Here is a 19,536-nt window from a genome sequence, read left to right on the forward strand (position 1 = left end):
GGATTATACAAATTTCCAGTTTTAATTTGTTGAACTGAGGAAATTATTGGTGAATTCCTGAGTGGAAACAGGATGTTGTCATGGTTACGGATTGATAGTACAATTTACAATGGGTACTTATCAGACAGAGGTCATATCCCCCAAAATATCCAGGATAACCCTGCATTAACCTCAAACTACAAAGCACAAGTTCTTTATTATTGTACGATTGTAAGGGCATGACATTTGGATACAAACTCATTGAAAACACACTCCGCACCCAGTACTGCTTTGGAAGGTTGGCTGCCGATTCCGAATCCAATTTTAAAGACTCCATTGAGTGCTGAGTGATGTTATCATGAACTCCATGTACCTTTTGAAACTAACAGTTGTAATTTATTGTGAATTTCAAAGTAATAAAGCTGGCTGCTCATGCTGACTTTATTTTTCCAACAAACATGTGTAGCTATTGTTACCCATTGTAATGGCAGCTTAAAGGGGAGCTGTATTCTGAACATTGTCAGTCTTTAAACCGTGAGGAGTGAGTTTGACAAGGAAGGTCAGAAACAAAAACCAATGTCAGTAAAAAATACCTTGAATTTTAAGTATTCATCATTGCTGGCCTGGTACTTCAGGATGGCAATTGCCTCTGTTGCCCCATTTTATTGCCTTGGTGCCCTTTGAAATGTTCCAATAGTATATTATTTATTATCAATCTCCGCTTGGCTCCTAAATAAGGAGGAAATGCCTTGATGCCTAAGTTGCCCTTTTACCAACAAACCATCAGGAAGGTCACAAACAAAAACCAATGTCGTAAACATTACAATACCTTGATTTTAAAATATGATTTTTGTAACTGCTGCAGCCGATTTTACGAAAGTAGTGCGTAACTTGCGCCATATCATAAAGTTGCGCCACGTAAATGTTGCACCACTTTCAGACGTGTGGCGTAACTTTCGAGAAATTGGCGGAACTCATAGTGGACTTATGCAGATTTGCGTTAAGTTTCGTGAAATTGGCTGCTGGCCCAAAGGTGTTCATTTCATTTTGCCCTTTTTACACTTAGTGTCATTGCTGGTGTACACTAGCTGCAAAATTACGATAAAGCACGTACACGTAGAGCTAGAGGCGAGGGTAGGCTTACTAGACAGAGGACAAATCAAGGAAACAACTGAAGCCATAAAACTCTTAAATCAACCGTTTTCGAAGGCGTTTCAATGCAACACAACCGCAGTTCCTGCACACAAAGGTTGTGAACTTTCTTAGAAAGTTCATGGATGTAAACACACACCACAATGTACACATCATCAGTAAAGTGGTGAGAATTTATGTTTGAGAATTGAATGATACAACACGCCTAGACCGGTTGACCTTGGGTCTTTGGTTGTGGTTAAATGTTGGTCTGCTGGCACAAAGCAAATGTTTAGGCTGTAGTGAACATCAATGCCACCTGCAGTCTGTCTACTCAATATATCTATTAGGAATCCTCTTGGGAAGTACGTGTAGAGCAGACTGTCTCAGGACAACCAAAAACTAATTAGTTCATGAATCTCTCTCTCTCTCTCTCTCTCTCTCCCTCTCTCTCAGTAATTATAAATTTACCTCACATTCTTTCAAATTTTAATTGAAAAATGGTTTGTTAAAAAAATTATTATCAATGCTTTAATAGATGAAAATTTGCATCGAGATAAAGAATATTAATTTTGGTTCATACCCGTATACAGTGCCAACACACATCGGTGCACATGGCCAAAACCTAAATTATTTTGTATCAATGTTGTTTTAAAACAAAATTATTTGTAGTATCATCACTGTTCAAAATTTGTAAATAGAACAAACAAACAATGTTGATGTTTTGGTTGAACAACAACCTTATACATACAGTGTAGGTAATTTATGAGCACTTTTTGTAAACGCAACTCTCCACAACGACATTAATTAAATGTAGAAAAGGAAATGCTAGCCGTGAACAAGTCACTGGTATTATTAACCTCGTTTGAAACCCCTAGATGTGGGTCGTGTTCATCTAGTTAATAGTAGTACACTGTTCATTATTTATGTACAAAACCATCAGCCATGGTGAGCATTCAAGTATGATGGATTAAAATCGCCACGCTTCAATGAATTTACGGTCAGTCAGCTGAAGATAAAATTTGAACGAGTCAATTTGATTTAGGTGTGTGTTAATAGTCAGTATCATGTGACTGATGAAATACTTCTTCCGGCATATTCTGACTAGCTTTGTCATTGATAAGTACTACATAGGCCAGGGCCCAATTTCAGGATCTGCTTAACGGGTATACTTTTGGTAATTTGTCAATTTAATCTAATTTGCAAAAATTATGCAAAGATAAAACTACCCATATCGCACAAAAAGGGCTTTCAAACTGAGGCTGGAAGGACAAAATAGTCTGATGCCTCTCCTGTACAATATGATTGCAGTCGGGAACATGGCCAAGATTGTGTTCAGGCCTGCAATTAACCGGATGCCATGGTCTCCGTTGCCCTGGTTTGGCCTTGATGCCCCTTCAGAAGTTTCCCATAGACTTTCTGATTTTTTTAATGGAATTGTTTTTTAGAACTTGAAGGGAAATGGCCTTGCCTTCTCGAAAATGAAATTCCAGGCCTATGTGGGATCTCCGTGACACTGGCTAAAAACATCGGAACACAGAGAATTGTGAGATGTAGGTTAAAATGCTGTGTCATATAATAGCTTGACCCAATATTTGATCAATATTCCCCAGCAAAATATTACAACTGGAACTAAATAGCGCACACATGCCGTGAGCGTCCACCGCGTGAATGCGGCACTTTGACAACATGTTACATCCTCGTTATTCAATTTGAGAAGCGTAAATTATTACTCTTACACAAGTTCCATACAAACGACGTGGACATAATTTGTGCCATGCACTTGTGTCTGGAATGTTTTTTTGAAGTGAAGAGAAGGTGTAGGGTGAAAATGCAGGATGAGTGACGGTGTGGAATGTGAGAGCATGGCTTGACTCAGCAGCTGGCTCACAGTACAAAATTGTGTAGAGTTCTTGTGTTTAAAGGGACACGTTGCCTTGGATAGGGCGAGTTGGTCTTTGAAAAGCATTTGAAACTGTTTGAAACCAATGACAATGGTTAGATAGATAATTTAAACGTAGAATATAATGATCCACACAAACATGCCTAGAAATCACACAGTTATCCTTATACGCCGGAAGAAACATGGTCGCCCATTTGTCATAAAATGGCCGACCGTGTTAGTTCGCGACGTAAAAGGAAAAATATGCAATTTCAAGTGATACTTGTGTAGATCATTATATTCTACTTTTCAAATATCTTTCTAACCATGTATTTCATAAGAAACAGTTCCAAACGCTTTTCAAAGACCAACTTGTCCCTTTAAAGGGATGGCACAACGTTGTGTATAGTTCTCGTGTTTTAAAAAAGGTTCTTTTACATTGTGGGTACTGAAGCCTAAATATAGTGTCTTCCTGATATAGCTAGCTGGAATCATAACTAAGCAAAAATAAGCAGTATACCAGTCATAAATTGTTTATGTGACATGGTTGCTGGTAACCGTATTCTGAAGCATAACTTTATTGGGCTTAGCAAATTTTGGGGCTTACATGTAAGCAGCTCTACGTTATGAAATTGGGACTGATGATTGTTGCAATAAATGTGACATAAATTAATCGCCACGTACATGTAACAACCCAATGTTTCTCCTACGTATGTGAACTTGTTTTTGAATTGTTTAAGTAAATTTTCTCAAAAACAGTACATCATCTCTAATGTGCCTAATTAGAGGGCAACCGTTTACAAACCACAACTGTAGTATAAATTTGTCCCAATTGTAGGATTGATAGCCTTTTCTTGTCTCTCTATTGCTTCCCACACAGACCACCCTTCTGAGACTCCAAAGACCTTCAGCGACGCAAACATTTAAGACGGTTGGTTTCTAACAAGCTGAGAGAAATTTTATTGGATAACAAGATGACGACTTCGTCAAACCTGGCCTCTGATGCCACTCAGATGCTGGCTGCAGCGCTAGAGCAGATGGATGACATTATTGCAGGTATGTAATTTAATGAAGTTGTCTCGTGGACCCAGTTTCATAAAAGCCTGAAAACTTAACAGAAACTTGTTACCAGGCAAAATTTCATAAAGTTTACATTGTTGCAATTGGTACCCTGCTAATTATTTTGCTTGGTAAAAAAATTTGCTAAGCAGTATTTTCTGCTTACAGCTATATATGAAATTGGGTCCTGCCCCCTTATTACATGTATAGACAGCCTACACAATCTCCCCCCCAAAAAAATTATTTTCGCCTCAGTGAGATGAAAATTATTTTAGCATGTAAAACGTATTTTCGTGACGTTAATTTACGCATTTCTCAAAACTATCGCACCTCAGCAAGTAATATAAAAGGAGGCCTTAAACTGTGGAAGTTATATCATTATAAACCACAAGGAAAATTAAGTTACTAGCTTCCTCAAGTGAATGTAGAATACACATTGTATGTTCTATCTGTAATGTGCCTTTAATACAAATGAAATAAGACTTTAAAAGTGATCGATTGATTAGGTTACAAATTGTTTTGATTACGTCAAACCTGACCGTCAGTGTGACCAAGATTCTTTCTCCTACATTAGAAAAAACTCACGAGGACGACATTTCAAGAAACTACCTCAAGGCAAAACTGAACAATAAGACTTTTACAGGAGTTGTTTTGATTACGTCAAATTTGACCGCCAAGATTCCCTCTGCTTTTTATAACCAACTCAGGACGACATCATAAGGGAAGTCCTTCTATGAAATATTAAAAAACCCTCGGAGAGGATGTTCTTGGAATTAATCAATTTATTTGATAAAATTTACATGAGTTACGATTATTAATTTTGTCCGCCTCTAATGCTCTGCTCTGAAACGGAGAAAAGACAAACTGTCTGATAAAAACACATGGATACATCCCTGGAGGAAGATTGAGGGTCTTGTTGTTGTTTCTGTAAATAGAAGTAAGGCGCTCAGATGTTCTCTTAAAGGTAGGATAATTATTAATTTTTCTTGGTGATGCTGATTTATCTGTAGGCAGAATTATAAAGAAACATACAATAAAAGTCATATGTGAAAGTTTCAGCTGATTATAGTGCATACTTACTGAGAAAATTGACACTGTATTTGCACACGAATGTCAAATCCATCCACGTTTAATAATAATTATAACAATTATACATTTATACTGCGCACATATCCGTCAAAAAAGACACCCAAGGCGCACAAAGAGAAAATTAATGGAGCATTTAACAGAAAACTAGTTTAGCTACATTGTATGTGACAGTGGGTACCTACCTGCATCTCTGACTGAAGCATTCGCAAACAGACACCAACACACAGAAATCTGAGAAATGATTCATACATGAATCATTTCTAAGACTTAGATTTTTTGAGGGGTTAAAAATTATCCAAACAATTACTTTAAAGGGAATCCTTTCTCAAAATATTAATACTATCAACAGCTTCAGTGCTTCTCACCAAGTATGTTTTTTATGGTCAATAATGTTTGGAGTATTTACCAATCTATGACACTTCCTTTAAGATGCATAGATGAGGGGCTAGTCTTCCGAGATGTCACACACACTTGTCTCAATAATGTTTTGGGGTGTTGTTTTAAGAGTGGAATATGTTGATGTATTTGCAGACCGCTGCTGGGTAGGACCCTTTGGGGTTAGGATAAATGAAGACAAAATCAACACTGCCTTCAAATCACAATTTAAATACTCAGTCCGGTATGCAGGGCTTGAACTTAGGGTGAAAATCCACAAAACTGCTTGGCTTGTAGCTAGAAGAGTTAACTGGACCGGAATTCTTTATAAAAGACCTGGGGGCCCGGGGTTGGGGGGGGGGGAGATTTATCTCATTTGTATTATCGGAAAGTATTCTTCAATACTCAACAGAATTGAAAGATATTTGTCAGACACAAAAGACTTGTCCAGTCACACTAAAAATTCATAAATTTAATTTTCTCATGTACAATCTGTGACTGGTATCGTGCTTATTGTTGCTTAGCAGAAACCTTTTAAGCAATACTTTCTGCTGAAGCAACTTTATGAAATTGAGCCAGAGGAGAGCCATCTCACCATCTTAGTGAAACAGGAGAGTAAAATTATAATTTTTTGTTCCAATTCCACAGGAATCAGTCGGGGAGAGTCATCTCACCATCTAAGTGAAACATGAGAGCAAAGTTTTCATTTTGTTTTCTAACTCCGCAGGAACACGTTACCAGTCGGGGGAGAGCCATCTCACCATCTAAGCGAAACGCGAGTTTAAAGTTGTCATTTTTTTTTAACTCCGCAGGAACGCGGTACCAGTCGTCTGAAGTCTCGAGCCTTCACAACGGGACAATGGATTCTCACAATGCCAACTTTTCCTCCTCATCCACCTCAATCTCCGTCAACCATTTTGGAATCTCCCAGCAGGCTGACGACCTCAAGCAGTCTGTTGAGATGGCTCTAGATCGAGGAGAGGCAGGGATCTCAAGGGAAGGAATACCAGAGAGTACGAGACGAGTCTTGACACGTTGGCTGCAGGGAAACTCCTATCAGGTATGTATACAATAAACAATAACTTTTCAATAAGGTGAGGTTTGCAGTAACCTGGGCCCAATATCATGGCTCTGCTTACCGCCGAATTCTGCGCTTACAATCACCATTCTCCGCTTACATGCAAGCGCTGAATTTCTGCACTAGCCTTGTAAGCGTAGAATGCCTAGTAACGTGCAGTACGCACCCGCACAAGCCAAAATTCCCTGCTAACTCGTGAAGTACGCGTGACGCAAGCACAGAATTCCTTGCTTCTGCAAGCGCCGATTGTTTGCTAACGTTAAGCAGAGCCATGAAATTAGGCCCAGGTAACACCTTGTAATAGTCCATTTTGAGTAGGGTTGGTTCTAAGAGAGGCTTGCAGTAGTGAAAATCTCTCTTGAGTACCTTTGGTTCTTATAAAACCACCAGTTCTTTTCAGAACCATCTTAAAGAAATTTCACAATTAAAGAGACAGCTACAATGTAAGCATCTCTATAAAATTTCAGCTCCAAACCCAAATAGTAAAGTAGCAAAAATACTTCACAAATGGTAAAATAGTTGCTGGGGTCCTTTTCAGTGTATAACTCCAGGCCCATTTGTCTGAAAGTTTGTCGCCCTCTGTTGATCCAATTATCACAAAAAAAGTGCAAATTACCTTCACTTTAGAAATTAGTCATGCATGATTGTGGTATCCATGACAGTGCCTGGTCTGTCATGCCAAGGACGGTCAAGGCATCTTACCAAGCTGGTAATTACATGGGGAAATTAAAGAGAACATAAACCTTTGGTTTTTGGAACTGTTTGATTGTTTGAATCCTCACAATTTTTGGCACAACAAGTTTTATCTTTTTCCATAACCACATTACTTCGAAGTAAACTGGTTATCAAAATGCTATAACTATTTAAAGCTGCAGTAGGCTTCTTACCAATAGTGGTAATTGCCATTAATTTTGAGAGTGAATACTAAACGTAAACCTTCCCTTTAAAAAGCTGGTAATTAGGAGGAAACTAAGCCCATCAATAAGTTATTCTGAAAGTGAATTACTCCTACTTGTACGTCAGCCAAGTAGATTAGATTTGACTGGTATAATTGGTCATACCTCACTGGTCAACTTCGTATCTATACATGTATTAGCCCGGGGGCCAATTTAACAGCGCAGCTTGATGGTAAGCAAATTTTTGTGCTACCTATATGTATTCCACAAAATTTTGCTAAATTTGTACTGTAGGTGTTTCACAGGTTAGTAATAAAACTAGGCGACCATGTATTTGCATTGCACTGGTGATACTTTTCAATCCTGTTAGATTTCCTCTTTTTGTATTCATAATGAGTACCAGCAGACTGTACTCTTTACACCACTGCTTTACACCATGCCGATAATCAGGGCCCAATTTCATAGCGCTGCTAACAAAAAAATTTGCTTAGCATGAAATTTCTCCCTTGATAAAAACAGGATTACCAACCAATTTTCCATGTGATTTTTTAGGATAAGCAAACAACAGCTGAATACCAGTAACAAGCAACATGAAACAACAGGAAATTTTGTTGGTAATCCCGTTTATATCAAGGATGAAATTTCATGCTAAGCAAATTTTTGTGCTTAGCAGCTCTATGAAATTGGGCCCAGGTTACACAGTTTTACCCCAAATCTACTCTTCCTTTGCTGTATTGATTTTTCCTTTGATCAGTTTCTCAAGTCAGGCAACCCTCTGGTACCATGTCTACAATGTGTCCTGAATTAGACACAAGTGCCTGTTGGCGGTCTGATTTGTTTTAAAAACACGCCTTTCCCCCCTTCCCAACTTTTCCTGAATTCCTTCTACTCAAGCTTGATATTCAATCCAGAAGTTTACCCTCTTTTCACCCTGGGGGTCTTCACCCTGGGGGTCTTCACCCTGGGGGTCTTCACCCTGGGGGTCTTCACCCTGGGGGTCTTCACCCTGGGGGTCTTCACCCTGGGGGTCTTCACCCTGGGGGTCTTCACCCTGGGGGTCTTCACCCTGGGGGTCTTCACCCTGGGGGTCTTCACCCTGGGGGTCTTCACCCTGGGGGTCTTCACCCTGGGGGTCTTCACCCTGGGGGTCTTCACCCTGGGGGTCTTCACCCTGGGGGTCTTCACCCTGGGGATCTTCACCCTGGGGATCTTCACCCTGGGGGTCTTCACCCTGGGGGTCTTCACCCTGGGGATCTTCACCCTAGGGATCTCCCCTCTTACCCCTAGCCAGACACCCCCCAGTGATCTAAGATCTAGACCGGCAGGGTGTGTAGATTTACTTGTCAATACAAACATAGATACATACATGCTGATTGCAGTCATACCTCTCGCTGTCATCTTAAAGGCAAAGTTTACCTTAGGTTTTTGGAACCATTCGATTGTTCTAAGCCTATGGATAAATGTAGGTGTAGGATACATTAAAACGTAACCTATGAACTTTTTCATTTCAAAAGGGGGTCGAGGTTTTGAGATATCGCTGAAAATCTGAAGGGATTAAGTCCATGCAGGAAGAGTTATCCCTTATAGGAATACACAATCTGAGAAGTGTTACTGACAGTTACGCTTCTCAAGTTATTGTCATAAAAACTAATATTTTTACATTTAACCTCATTCTGACATTACTTCAAAGTGAAATGTTTCTCAAAATATTCGAAAGCCGGTGAAGGCTTCTATTAACCAATGGTTTTTATTGTATTTTATGAGTATATACCAAATGTATACCTGCCCTTTAAAGGTTAGTCACACACTTCGGAACAGCTGGCGTGATTTAATGTCACCGACTGTGACATCCTGTCCCTTAGGCTGGGTGGAAACCAGAGAATAAGAGTCGTTTCTTCTTTCATGTTAAGCCCGCTTCATACTTCCTGCGATTTCGAAGCGAATTTTGATGTCAAATGGCTGGTTTCGGAGTGAATGTTTTGCAGGAGTTTCATACAGCCCAACTGTTGTGGATTCTTCGTCTGCGAATTTGTGACTTCAAAATCCGTATCACATTCGCAGGAATTATGAACCGAGCTTTACTTGAGGAAGAAAAAGTAGGCTCAAATAAAGATTTGCAGGGAAAACTAAAATACTTTCGTCTTTCTTGGCACTTGGACTTTCAAAGTTGAGGCCTGGATTTAAACTGAGGCCATGGCCTTTATTGGCACCTGGTCTTGGCCTTGATGCCCCTTCAAAAGTTTTCAAATCGACTTTCAAGATTGTCCAAAGGAAGTGCCCTTTGCAAAATGAACATGGCCTTGCCCTCTCAAAGATGAAATTCCATGCCTGACCTTCTGTCAAAAAGTAGACATTTTTCAAATAAAACTACCGGTGTGTGGAAATGCTTTGGGAGAGAGAGAGAAACTTGTTTTTATTTTCTTACTTCTGTCTCGAGAAGAACTTGATCCTGACCTAGTAACCTGGAAACCACAATGTAGCGTTTGTAGGAAGGTCTCATTACCTTTCATTACAAACACTGCAGTCAAACAAGCCCAATCCTGCTATTTCAGTAGCCCAAATCTTGTCTCATTGGGGACAATCATCAACATGGTGAGGAGTTAGGGGGGGGGGGGTGGTAGGGGAACAAGTTGGGCTCCTTGAGAAAGCACCCGGTGGAGTATGAGTAATAATGTGCTGATTTGTCTCATTTTCAATTTGCGTGCCGTCTTGGATGGAAGTCAGTTCCTCAAAGGTGCCTTGTTGTTCAGCGGGATATTCCACAAAACGAGGATTAATATTTGGGGTTAAAAAGGACTAAGTGACACTCGGCGAAAATTGGGGATAAACTCTAGCAGCTGATCATTAGGCGGACGTGCGGAGTTGAGTTGGCTATAACTGATCAGAGGATCTCCAGATATAAAGTTCCTTGTAAGGCGTAAACCAAAGACTTCGGTTGGGCTTGAATCAATAATCTCCATTTACAGCTAGTTGGGAGTATCACTTGACGAGCAAGAAGACGCTGGATTTTGTTCAAAAATTTATCAGAAACCGATATTTTTGACACTGGATATACATAAAGTGACCTTCTGTGATTTGTTTGGACGTGTAAACAATTTTGTGAAACTTTCAGGCTTTGAACTTCGCTCTTCAAGGGGCACTGTAATGTTCGAATTGGTAACGGGCACTTCTATGAGGAAATTATAAATTTCCACTCGAACTTTGTAAATGGCACCACGGCAATTGTTTCCAGTGCATAGGTTAATTGGAGACCTGAACTTTATAATTGGTTGATTTGCGTAACTGGAAATTAAAAGGATGAGTGTGATGAGATGAGGATGTCCTGCTTTTTAGAACCTGAGGATACAGCTGAACTTGGAAAACAGCTGAACTTGGGTGGATAATTAAATATGTATGAAATGTTTCAGTGACTTCAAGAAGCCCAAAGAAGACGAGTTGACTTCAGCAAACCTGAAGAAACTTTAAAAGGAAGATTTGACTTCAATACTCTTCAGAAGAAATATTTGAATTGAAGACACTTTAGAAGAAAGATTTGATTAAAGACACTACTTCAGAAGAAAGATTTGACCTCAAGACACTTCAGAAGAAAGATTTAATTCAAGACACTACTTCAGAGGAAAGATTTGATTCAAGACACCTAAAAAAAAAGATTTTACTTTAAGACACTTTAAAAGAAAAATTTGACTTCAAGGACGTTTCACAAGAAAGATCTAACTTTAAGAAACCTGTTACAAAAATGCTGAATTCTATTGCGACATGGATGGTGAAAATATTCTCCACAAAGTGTTGTCTTCATCGGGATTATAAGATACTTTGTTTTTTCTTGAGAAAAACTTGATGCTCATTTTGTTGATCTACATGCAGCTTCCAGCTTGTAAAGTTTCATTGTCTTTTAAAATTTTACTGGACAAGTTTTAGTGCATTTTTTTAACGGGACAATTGCGGCAAAGTCTTGAAGTCAAGTGCATTACCTGATGAAATTCTCTTGGGAATTTTTAACCAGGTGCTAAAATGTGATGTAATTTTTTATGCTGTCATAAACGGTGATCCCCAGATAATCTTCAAGGAATCCTTGTGGGATTTGTGAAGATCAACAGATTTCCGTTACCAGGATATGAGGTGGACAATTGACCATGAGCGTCTGAATTTATTTTAAAAACCAAAGCCAATATTTCATAGTTTTACTGAGTGCTTTTCGTTTATGTGCAGAATTTTGAAATGTTGCCTTTTTGAAGTTCAAATCAGCTTTTGGGGAAAGAAATAGTTTTCAAGTTTGACTTTAACCACTCACAGGTTTCAGGAATCCAGACTGTGGATGAAATAATTTGTTGGGGTTGCAAAACTGGACATGAATATGACCATGAATGTCTGGGTTTACCGTGAGTGCAGCGGATGACAAGACTTCAACTCTCTGAAACTCTGAAGACATTTCTGTAATGAGACGGTACAAAGCATGACAAAGTGTGTCTGTGAACATTATATCAGGTGATAAGCAGTCTGGTCTTCAGAGAACAGTGAGTGCAGGTGATGACAAGACTCCAACTTTCTGAAAGTCTGAAGACATTCATTTAACAACGACGATGGTGCTAGCATGACAAAGTGTGTCTTTGAACATTTTACTAGGTGTTCAGAGAATTGTGAGTGCGCCTGATGACAAGACTCCAACTTTTTGAAACTCAGAAGACAATTGTGTATCGACATGACTCCAACTCTCTGAAACTCAGTAGACATTTGTTTATTACGACGGTGCAAGCGTGACAAAGTGTGCTTGTGAACATTTTTATGAGTGCACTTGGTGAAAAGCTTTGAAATCTCTGTTCACTCTAAAGATATTTGTGAAACGACGGTGCAAGCAAGCCAGACAAAGTCTGTCTGTGAACGTTTTTATTAGGTGTTAAGACACTTCCTCGTCTTTGCAGTCCAATGTCTGGTCAGCGTCTTTTTTTTTGAAACCACTTGTTCCCAGGAGGGAATTGTCTATCTAGTCACCTGATAAACTCACTGGAATAATAATGGGTCAAGTACCATCGACAAAAGTTCAAATCAGGCGAAGGAGAACTTTTTCTCTTATAAAGACCACAGTGTCCCCAGGGAGACCAGAGAAATTCCAGTACAGACTGAGCGTGGTATGTAAAGCTACAGATACTTGGAGTTGACATTTGACATTTTATTCTAAGGGTGGTTTTTAAAGGGTCTGTACTTGGTGGTAATGACTCTGAAAATTAATGGCAATATCAACTGACTTGGTAACACTAGAAGTACAGCAGGTTAGGATAGTACACAGTGCATTTTGAGAATTTTGTTATCTCCAAGTTCGGTGGTTATGGAAAAAGAATTTACTTTTTATCCCCCAAAATTTGAATCTGGGATTAACATTTCTCACATTGTACAGTATATTCCTCAGATGGTGTGTTAGGGATTATTCTTCCTGCGTGGACATATTCGCTCGGGATTTTCGGTGATATCGCAAATATTAAAAAAATATACGCAAAAAATTAATATCAAAATCAAAATATATGCAAAAATATATGCAAAAATATATTTCAAAATCAAAATCGAAAAAAAAAGTCTAATCAATAAATAGTTTACTCCAATGATGTAATTATTATTTTTCTTTTCAATTCCAGGTGAATGGGCCCACACCGGTGGTCTCCTCGGAGCAAGTCCAACGTCTAGAAGGAGATAAAGAGTCCCTGGTGCTCCAGCTAGCCGTCCTAAATGACCAGGTGGAAGCACAATCAGAGGCCATTCAAGAAATGGAACGAGGTCTGGCCGATGAGGCGGTCAAGCTGACCAAAACAGAAGCCATGCTACAAGAGGTAAGCGAATTTGTGTCTTACATTGGCCACCATAATTACTGTATCATGTTCATTTTGTATGATGAGAAACATCTTTTTTTTGCTTCGTGAGTCGGCCACAATATTTACTGTATAATTTTTATGTGGGGTTGACTACTTATAAATGATGAGAAACATAGTTTTTTTCTTCTTACCTTAGCTTCAATCGTTTTAGGTAGGCTATTTGTAAATGATGAGAAACATAACTTTTTTCTTCTTACCTTGGCCGCACTTTCACATGAAAATGTTCTGAAGTGCGACATTGGAAGATGAGTAACAAATTTGCCGAGATTTAAGTCAATTACATTCAACACTTAGTGCTTTCCTGTGAAACCAGCAGCTGGCTTTTGGAGTGATGTCTCCTAGCAGAGGTGTTGGGCTTCAGTCAAGATTCAAGGGCAGCGTCTTGAAATCTGAGACACTTATTTCAAGGAATGTTTTATCTTCCCTGAAGAGGAGCTTTTAATATCCCCAGCAGGGCCAATGACATAAAGCTGAACATAAAGCTGAGCAGAAAACACTGTTGACAAATTTCTTTGCTAAGCATCTTGAAATCCGAGACACTCATTTCAAGGAGTGTTTGCTCTTCTCAGGAAGAACTTTTAACATCCCCAACAGGGCCCATATCATAAAGCTGTTAAGCAGAAAATACTGCTCAGCAAATTTTGAGTGAGGCACCAGTCACCCAATGCACACTTAATGTAATTTTGGCTGGTAACCTGTTTCTGCTAATCAAGACTGTTGTGCAATCAGAACTTGAGTCCGATGCAGTAGATCGCTCAGCCACCACACATCTGTCACATTCCCTTTAAAGGCAGTGGACACTATTGGTAATTGTCAAAGACTAGCCTTCACAGTTGGTGTATCTCAACTTATGCATAAAATAACAAACCTGTGAAAATTTGAGCTCAATCGGTCATCGAACTTGCGAGATATGAATGAAAGAAAAAAACACCCTTGTCACACAGATGGTTGATTTCAGGACCTCACATTTTAAACTTGAGGTCTCGAAATCAAATTCGTGGAAAATTACTTCTTTCTCAAAAACTACGTCACTTCAGAGGGAGCTGTTTCTCACATTGTTTTATACCATCAACCTCTCCCCATTACTCGTTACCAAGTGAGGTTTTAGGCTAACAATTATTTTGAGTAATTACCAATAGTGTCCACTGCCTTTAAGTTCAAGTTGACCTGGTGTTGGCCTCGATGCCCCTTACAACGTAAACACCCTAAATACCTGACATTTCCTTTAAGATATTTTTTTCAAGCCTGACTGTCCCTTTAAGATGGTTTATATTTTATGACAGATGGCAGGTTTAACACCCAAATCCCTGACGCTAATAATAACGCAATATTGTTGATGAATTATCTTGGCCATCACCACCTCAATCCCTTAAGCGTTTAATGTTAATACTCTTCGAGCGGTGGTAGAAAATTACCATCAAGAGCTTTAGTTATAAAATTTGAAATAAAATTTTACAAATTCTCTCAAGTTAAGTACATCAGTACAGTATACGTACATTTGACATTAATTGATAGATGACTGTATTCTGGCGCGCAAATGAAAAAGCTGTGCTTTCTGGAAGATGTAACAATGGTGTAATTTATGTATCCGGGTTACACACAAATTAGTTTGAGTTTTTAGAGTCGTTGAGTTTGCAAAAACTCACCGAGTTTGCAAAAACTCATCGAGTTTGCAAAAACTCATCGAGTTTGCAAAAACTCAGTAAGTTTACAGGAGTTACATGAGCAGAGCTTGAACTTCGCTCTTGAAGGATCAATTGATGTGGGTGCCGTGAGTTATTTGGAGGCCTGCTGAGTTTACAGAAAATCACTGAACTTGAATACATAAACTCATTTGGGTTTGCAGAATGTCACAGAGTTTGAATAAAAAGATCCACCAAGTCTTACAGAAACACACTGAGTGCAGATACTCACTGAGTTTGACAAAAACCCTCTCACTATCATAAACCTACAGCTCAGTGAAGTTCACAACTGCATTAACCTTTAGACATCGAAAAAAAAAATCCACCAAGTCTTACAGAAACTCACTGAGTGCAGATACTCACTGAGTTTGACAAAAACCCTCTCACTATAAACCTACAGATCAGTGAAGTTCACAACTGCATTAACCTTTAGACATCGCACATGTACATTTCTGCTCTACATGTTCATCTTTCACCAAACCATTCTTCACGTTACGCATAAAGGAGCAAATATTCCTACCAATGCTCGCCCCGAGTGTCGCAAGTCTTGGAAGAGCTTCAAGAAATATTCCGGAATTTTAATGACATCCTCTCTAACCCTGTGGCCTAAATATTGTTTCCTTTATGATTAGAGCATAGCACTTTGTACTGGACATATGGACACAGTAGTTTATGAGGTGCTTAAAGCAAGGATCTGATGCCTGGAAATTTCGCTAAGCAATTTTTCTGGAGAAAATTAAGAGCACTTTTATTCAAATAAAAAAATCAGAACAAAAACTATGGAAGCTTTTTAAGAGGGTACCAATGAAAAAACCATGGCACAATTTCATAAAACCTACAAGCATTAAAATTTGGTCAGCCAAAAAATGTTTGCTTAGCTGAAACTGATTACTAGCCAAAACTGACAGTGTTTACAGAACATTGTTGCCACTTGTTTCCAACTTGTTTTTTTGCCTAGCAAAAAGAAATTGGCTTAGCAGTATTAAACAGCTTAATAAAATTAGGCACCGGCACAATTTTTATAGAGTTGCTCAAAACCTTTACCCTCACGAATCATTATGATTTTTATGCTTTGCGGAAAAACTACCAATCACTGCAACTAAACCTCAACAGCTTATCTTGTCTTATCTTTTGGATATCACATTCCCCAAAACAAAAAGTATTTATACTGCACAATCCCTTTAAAGGGAACTTACATCACAGAGGCGATAAAAGTGATTGCCTCCATGCCCCCTGGTCAATGCCTTTGTGCCCTTGAAATGCTCCAATAGAAATTTACAATTTCCTCACAGGGTGCCCCTCTACTAAGGAGAAAAAAATGCCTTGGTGCCCTTGCCCTTTTAAAAACGAAGCTTACAGGCCTGTAGGTTTATTGCCATTCACTTCATTCAAGAGTAATTACTAAATGCATACATTCCCTTTAAAGTTCCCGCAGAGTTTTGATTATTATTTTTGTCTCCATGGGTTGTAGGAGATGATGGCTCGTGCAGAGTTAGAGTCAACGAAGCTGAACCAGATGACAGAAGTCTCCAACCTTAGGATACGTCTGAGCACCGTGGAAAATGACTTAAGTAACTACAGGGAAAGGACGTTAAAAGCAGAGGTAAGACCACAATTTTGTTAGTTTTTAGCATTTTTTTTTTTCAAGAAATTTTTTAATGGCAAATTTTAAGTTGTAGATGAAAGCATTAATTAGTCGCATTTTTACTTATTTGTTTATGTTGGACTTTGAAGTAAGATGAACACAAATTACATTAGATACATGTAGCAATGAGCTTTGAATTCCTAAGTTACACGTAAGACCAACAATTTGTAGCATTTTTCCAGGGCCTATTTTAAATGGTCATAGGCAAAAGCATAAATTAGTAGCATTTTTACTTATTTGTTTATGCTTGACTTTGAAGTGAGTAGAACACAAATTGAGTAGCATTGAACTTTGAATTCCTAAGTAATTTAGGCTCATATATTTAATTTTACAAATTTCGTTTTTCTTACAGTCACTCTTGGAAGAAAAGCAGAAAGAATCGGGCGAGCTCTCTGTGAAGTATCAAAAGAGTCAGGTAAGGGGTCGATTTCACAAAGAGTTAGGACTAGTCCTAACTCAGGACTAGTCCTAGGAGATATTAAAAGCGCATAGCGAGTCCTAAGGTAGGACGAGTAACTCATCCGAAGTCGAGATAAGACTAGTCATAACTCTTTGTGAAATCCACCCAAGGATTATTTTCAAGCAAGCTAAAATGTGAATAAAAATCGCCACTAGTGATCCGAAAATCTTTTAATTTTCATGCCTCTAATCAACCCTTTTTGTTGTTCAATCTATAAAAAATATTAAGATTCCCTTTGCCTCAAAGAGTACTCCTTACCATAGGCTGAGCCCCTTCAAGACTGAAGTTCAAGGCCTGGTTAGTTTTTGTTATCAACAATAAGACCAACAATTTGTAGCATTTTTTTCCATAAAATACCTTGAATTGAATTGAATTGAGTTTGAAGCAGCTGCTGATCATTTTACTTTCTCATTAAGGCTGGTTTGTAGCCGGTGGCGCACGATCCTAAAAAACACAGTTTATAGTCATCGCTGAGTCATATTAACTGTGTTGTTTATGATCACCGCGTCAAGATTTCCATGACTATAACCCGGTCTTTACTCACAAACTTTTTCTTGTGCCGTTTTTCAACAGAACAAGATCTCGGAGCTTCAGGGGGAATCAAACACGTGGCAAGAGAAATACATGCAGAGTCAGGTGAGAGCGTCAATATTTAATTCTTATTGTGTTTTTAGTCACGCTCAATTGACGTTGACATTTAGATACGAGCGGGGGAAGACCTTGGAAACCTTGTCAAGAGGGGTTTAAATAATTTAGTTTGGTTTCCTGAACTGTCATTATCCTTTTGTAAGGAGTTATTTCTGTCACAGATGCATTTAAAGGCTGTCGTAGACTTTTTAAAGAGGCCATTGTCTTCATTTCCTTTGACGTTGACTTAGTCTTCCCCCCCCCCCCAGCCACTGGGCAAGCTGGGTGGTCTAAGGGTAAGACTTCTGCTCTAGCAATGCAAAGGATTGTGTGGAACTTGGCACTTTCAAAAAAGCCAGAGTTTGTCTAGCGTGACGTTAAGGGTCATGAGTTTGTAAAAATTTGATGACTATTTTGAAGGGGTGTTAATCTTGAGTTTTGCGTTCCATTGATGAAATGTTTGGTTCGGCTTATTTTAAAAAAGTTATTTTTTTGCATGTCAGTTGGTTGTTAATAATTGTTAAACATTTAAATTGGTTTTTGCTTTAATTTTGTTTTACAAGTTTTGAGGTGTTTTGAATATTTTGTAAAAAGTATCTGCCCTCAAATGAAGTTAAAGCAGGGCTCCATTGTCAAATTAAGTTTTGTGATTCACTCATTTTCCAAAGTGAATCCTTATTTAAAAATAGGGAAATCTAAAAGTCGCTAACCTTACATTGATACTCTTGAAATGCCACTTAAAGACACTTCAAGTGTAATTTTGGTTAATGGCGTCACATTTAAAAAATATGACTTGTATTTTTTTGTTCAGAAAATTTTGAATTACTTTCTGAATTCTGATGATATTTAAAATCCACATTGAATGTTGAGTTTATGCCTGGCTCAGAAATTCTTTGAAATTTACAGACCCATTTGTTGTTGCTGTCCGATGATATAGTTTTCGCTCTGAAAAGCGATAATAAAAATAGCTGTGTTAATCTGATAGATTATAGTGGTGGTAGCTCTTAAAGACTAAAAAATTATATGAAAAAAAAAAGATTTTCGCAGCAACAACTACTTACTTCATCAAACATGTTTGAAATAAAATTATATTGTACACTATTTAAGGTGAGGTTGAAGACCTTTATGATGACTCTATCTATTTGAAAATAAGTTCATACAAAACTTAATTAAACCTTGGAGCCTCTCTTCAATTACATGTATATGACCCCATGTTGACTGTTACAATTCAATGCATAATGGTATAGAGTGAAGATACAAGTCCTACAGTCTGTTTGAAACATTACAAAGTTTGTCAGCCATAGACTTTGAAACGCTTCATGAGGTTAAAGGCAGTGGACACTATTGGTAATCACTCAAAATAATTGTTCGCATAAAAGCTTACTTGGTAATGAGCAATAGAGAGGTGTTGATAGTATAAAACATTGTGAGAAACGGCTCCCTCTGAAGTAACGTTGTTTTTGAGAAAGAAGTAATTTTCCACAAATTTGATTTCAAGACCTCAGAATTAGATTTTGAGGTCCCGAAATCAAGCATCTGAAAGCACACACCTTTGTGTGACAAGGGTGTTTTTTCTTTCACTATTATCTCGCAACTTCGGCGACCAATTGAGCTCAAATTTTCACAGAATTGTTATTTTGTGCATATGTTGAGATACACCAAGTGAGATGACTGGTCTTTGACAATTACCAATAGTGTCCAGTGTCTTTAAAGGCGTTCAACATCAGGACCCAATTTCATGGTTCAACTTACCGTTAAACTCTGCGCTTACG

General features: G+C 38.4%; 1 protein-coding gene across 5 annotated transcripts in view; it reads left to right on the top strand.

Annotated features, from left to right (window-relative positions):
• Positions 1–19,536, top strand: part of LOC139953576 (liprin-beta-1-like) — a 48,976-nt gene that overhangs the window by 3,671 nt on the left and 25,769 nt on the right. For all 5 annotated transcript variants that reach the window (XM_071953036.1, XM_071953038.1, XM_071953039.1 and 2 more), the window contains exons 2-7: positions 3,873–4,048; positions 6,328–6,575; positions 13,117–13,308; positions 16,504–16,635; positions 17,030–17,092; positions 17,711–17,773. In XM_071953036.1, the coding sequence (XP_071809137.1) occupies positions 3,967–4,048; positions 6,328–6,575; positions 13,117–13,308; positions 16,504–16,635; positions 17,030–17,092; positions 17,711–17,773 (780 nt within the window). In that variant the 5' untranslated portion in view covers positions 3,873–3,966. The remainder of the gene's footprint in view (positions 1–3,872; positions 4,049–6,327; positions 6,576–13,116; positions 13,309–16,503; positions 16,636–17,029; positions 17,093–17,710; positions 17,774–19,536) is intronic.

Source organism: Asterias amurensis, chromosome 22, assembly GCF_032118995.1.
Source record: "Asterias amurensis chromosome 22, ASM3211899v1".
NCBI classification, from domain to species: Eukaryota; Metazoa; Echinodermata; class Asteroidea; order Forcipulatida; family Asteriidae; genus Asterias; species Asterias amurensis.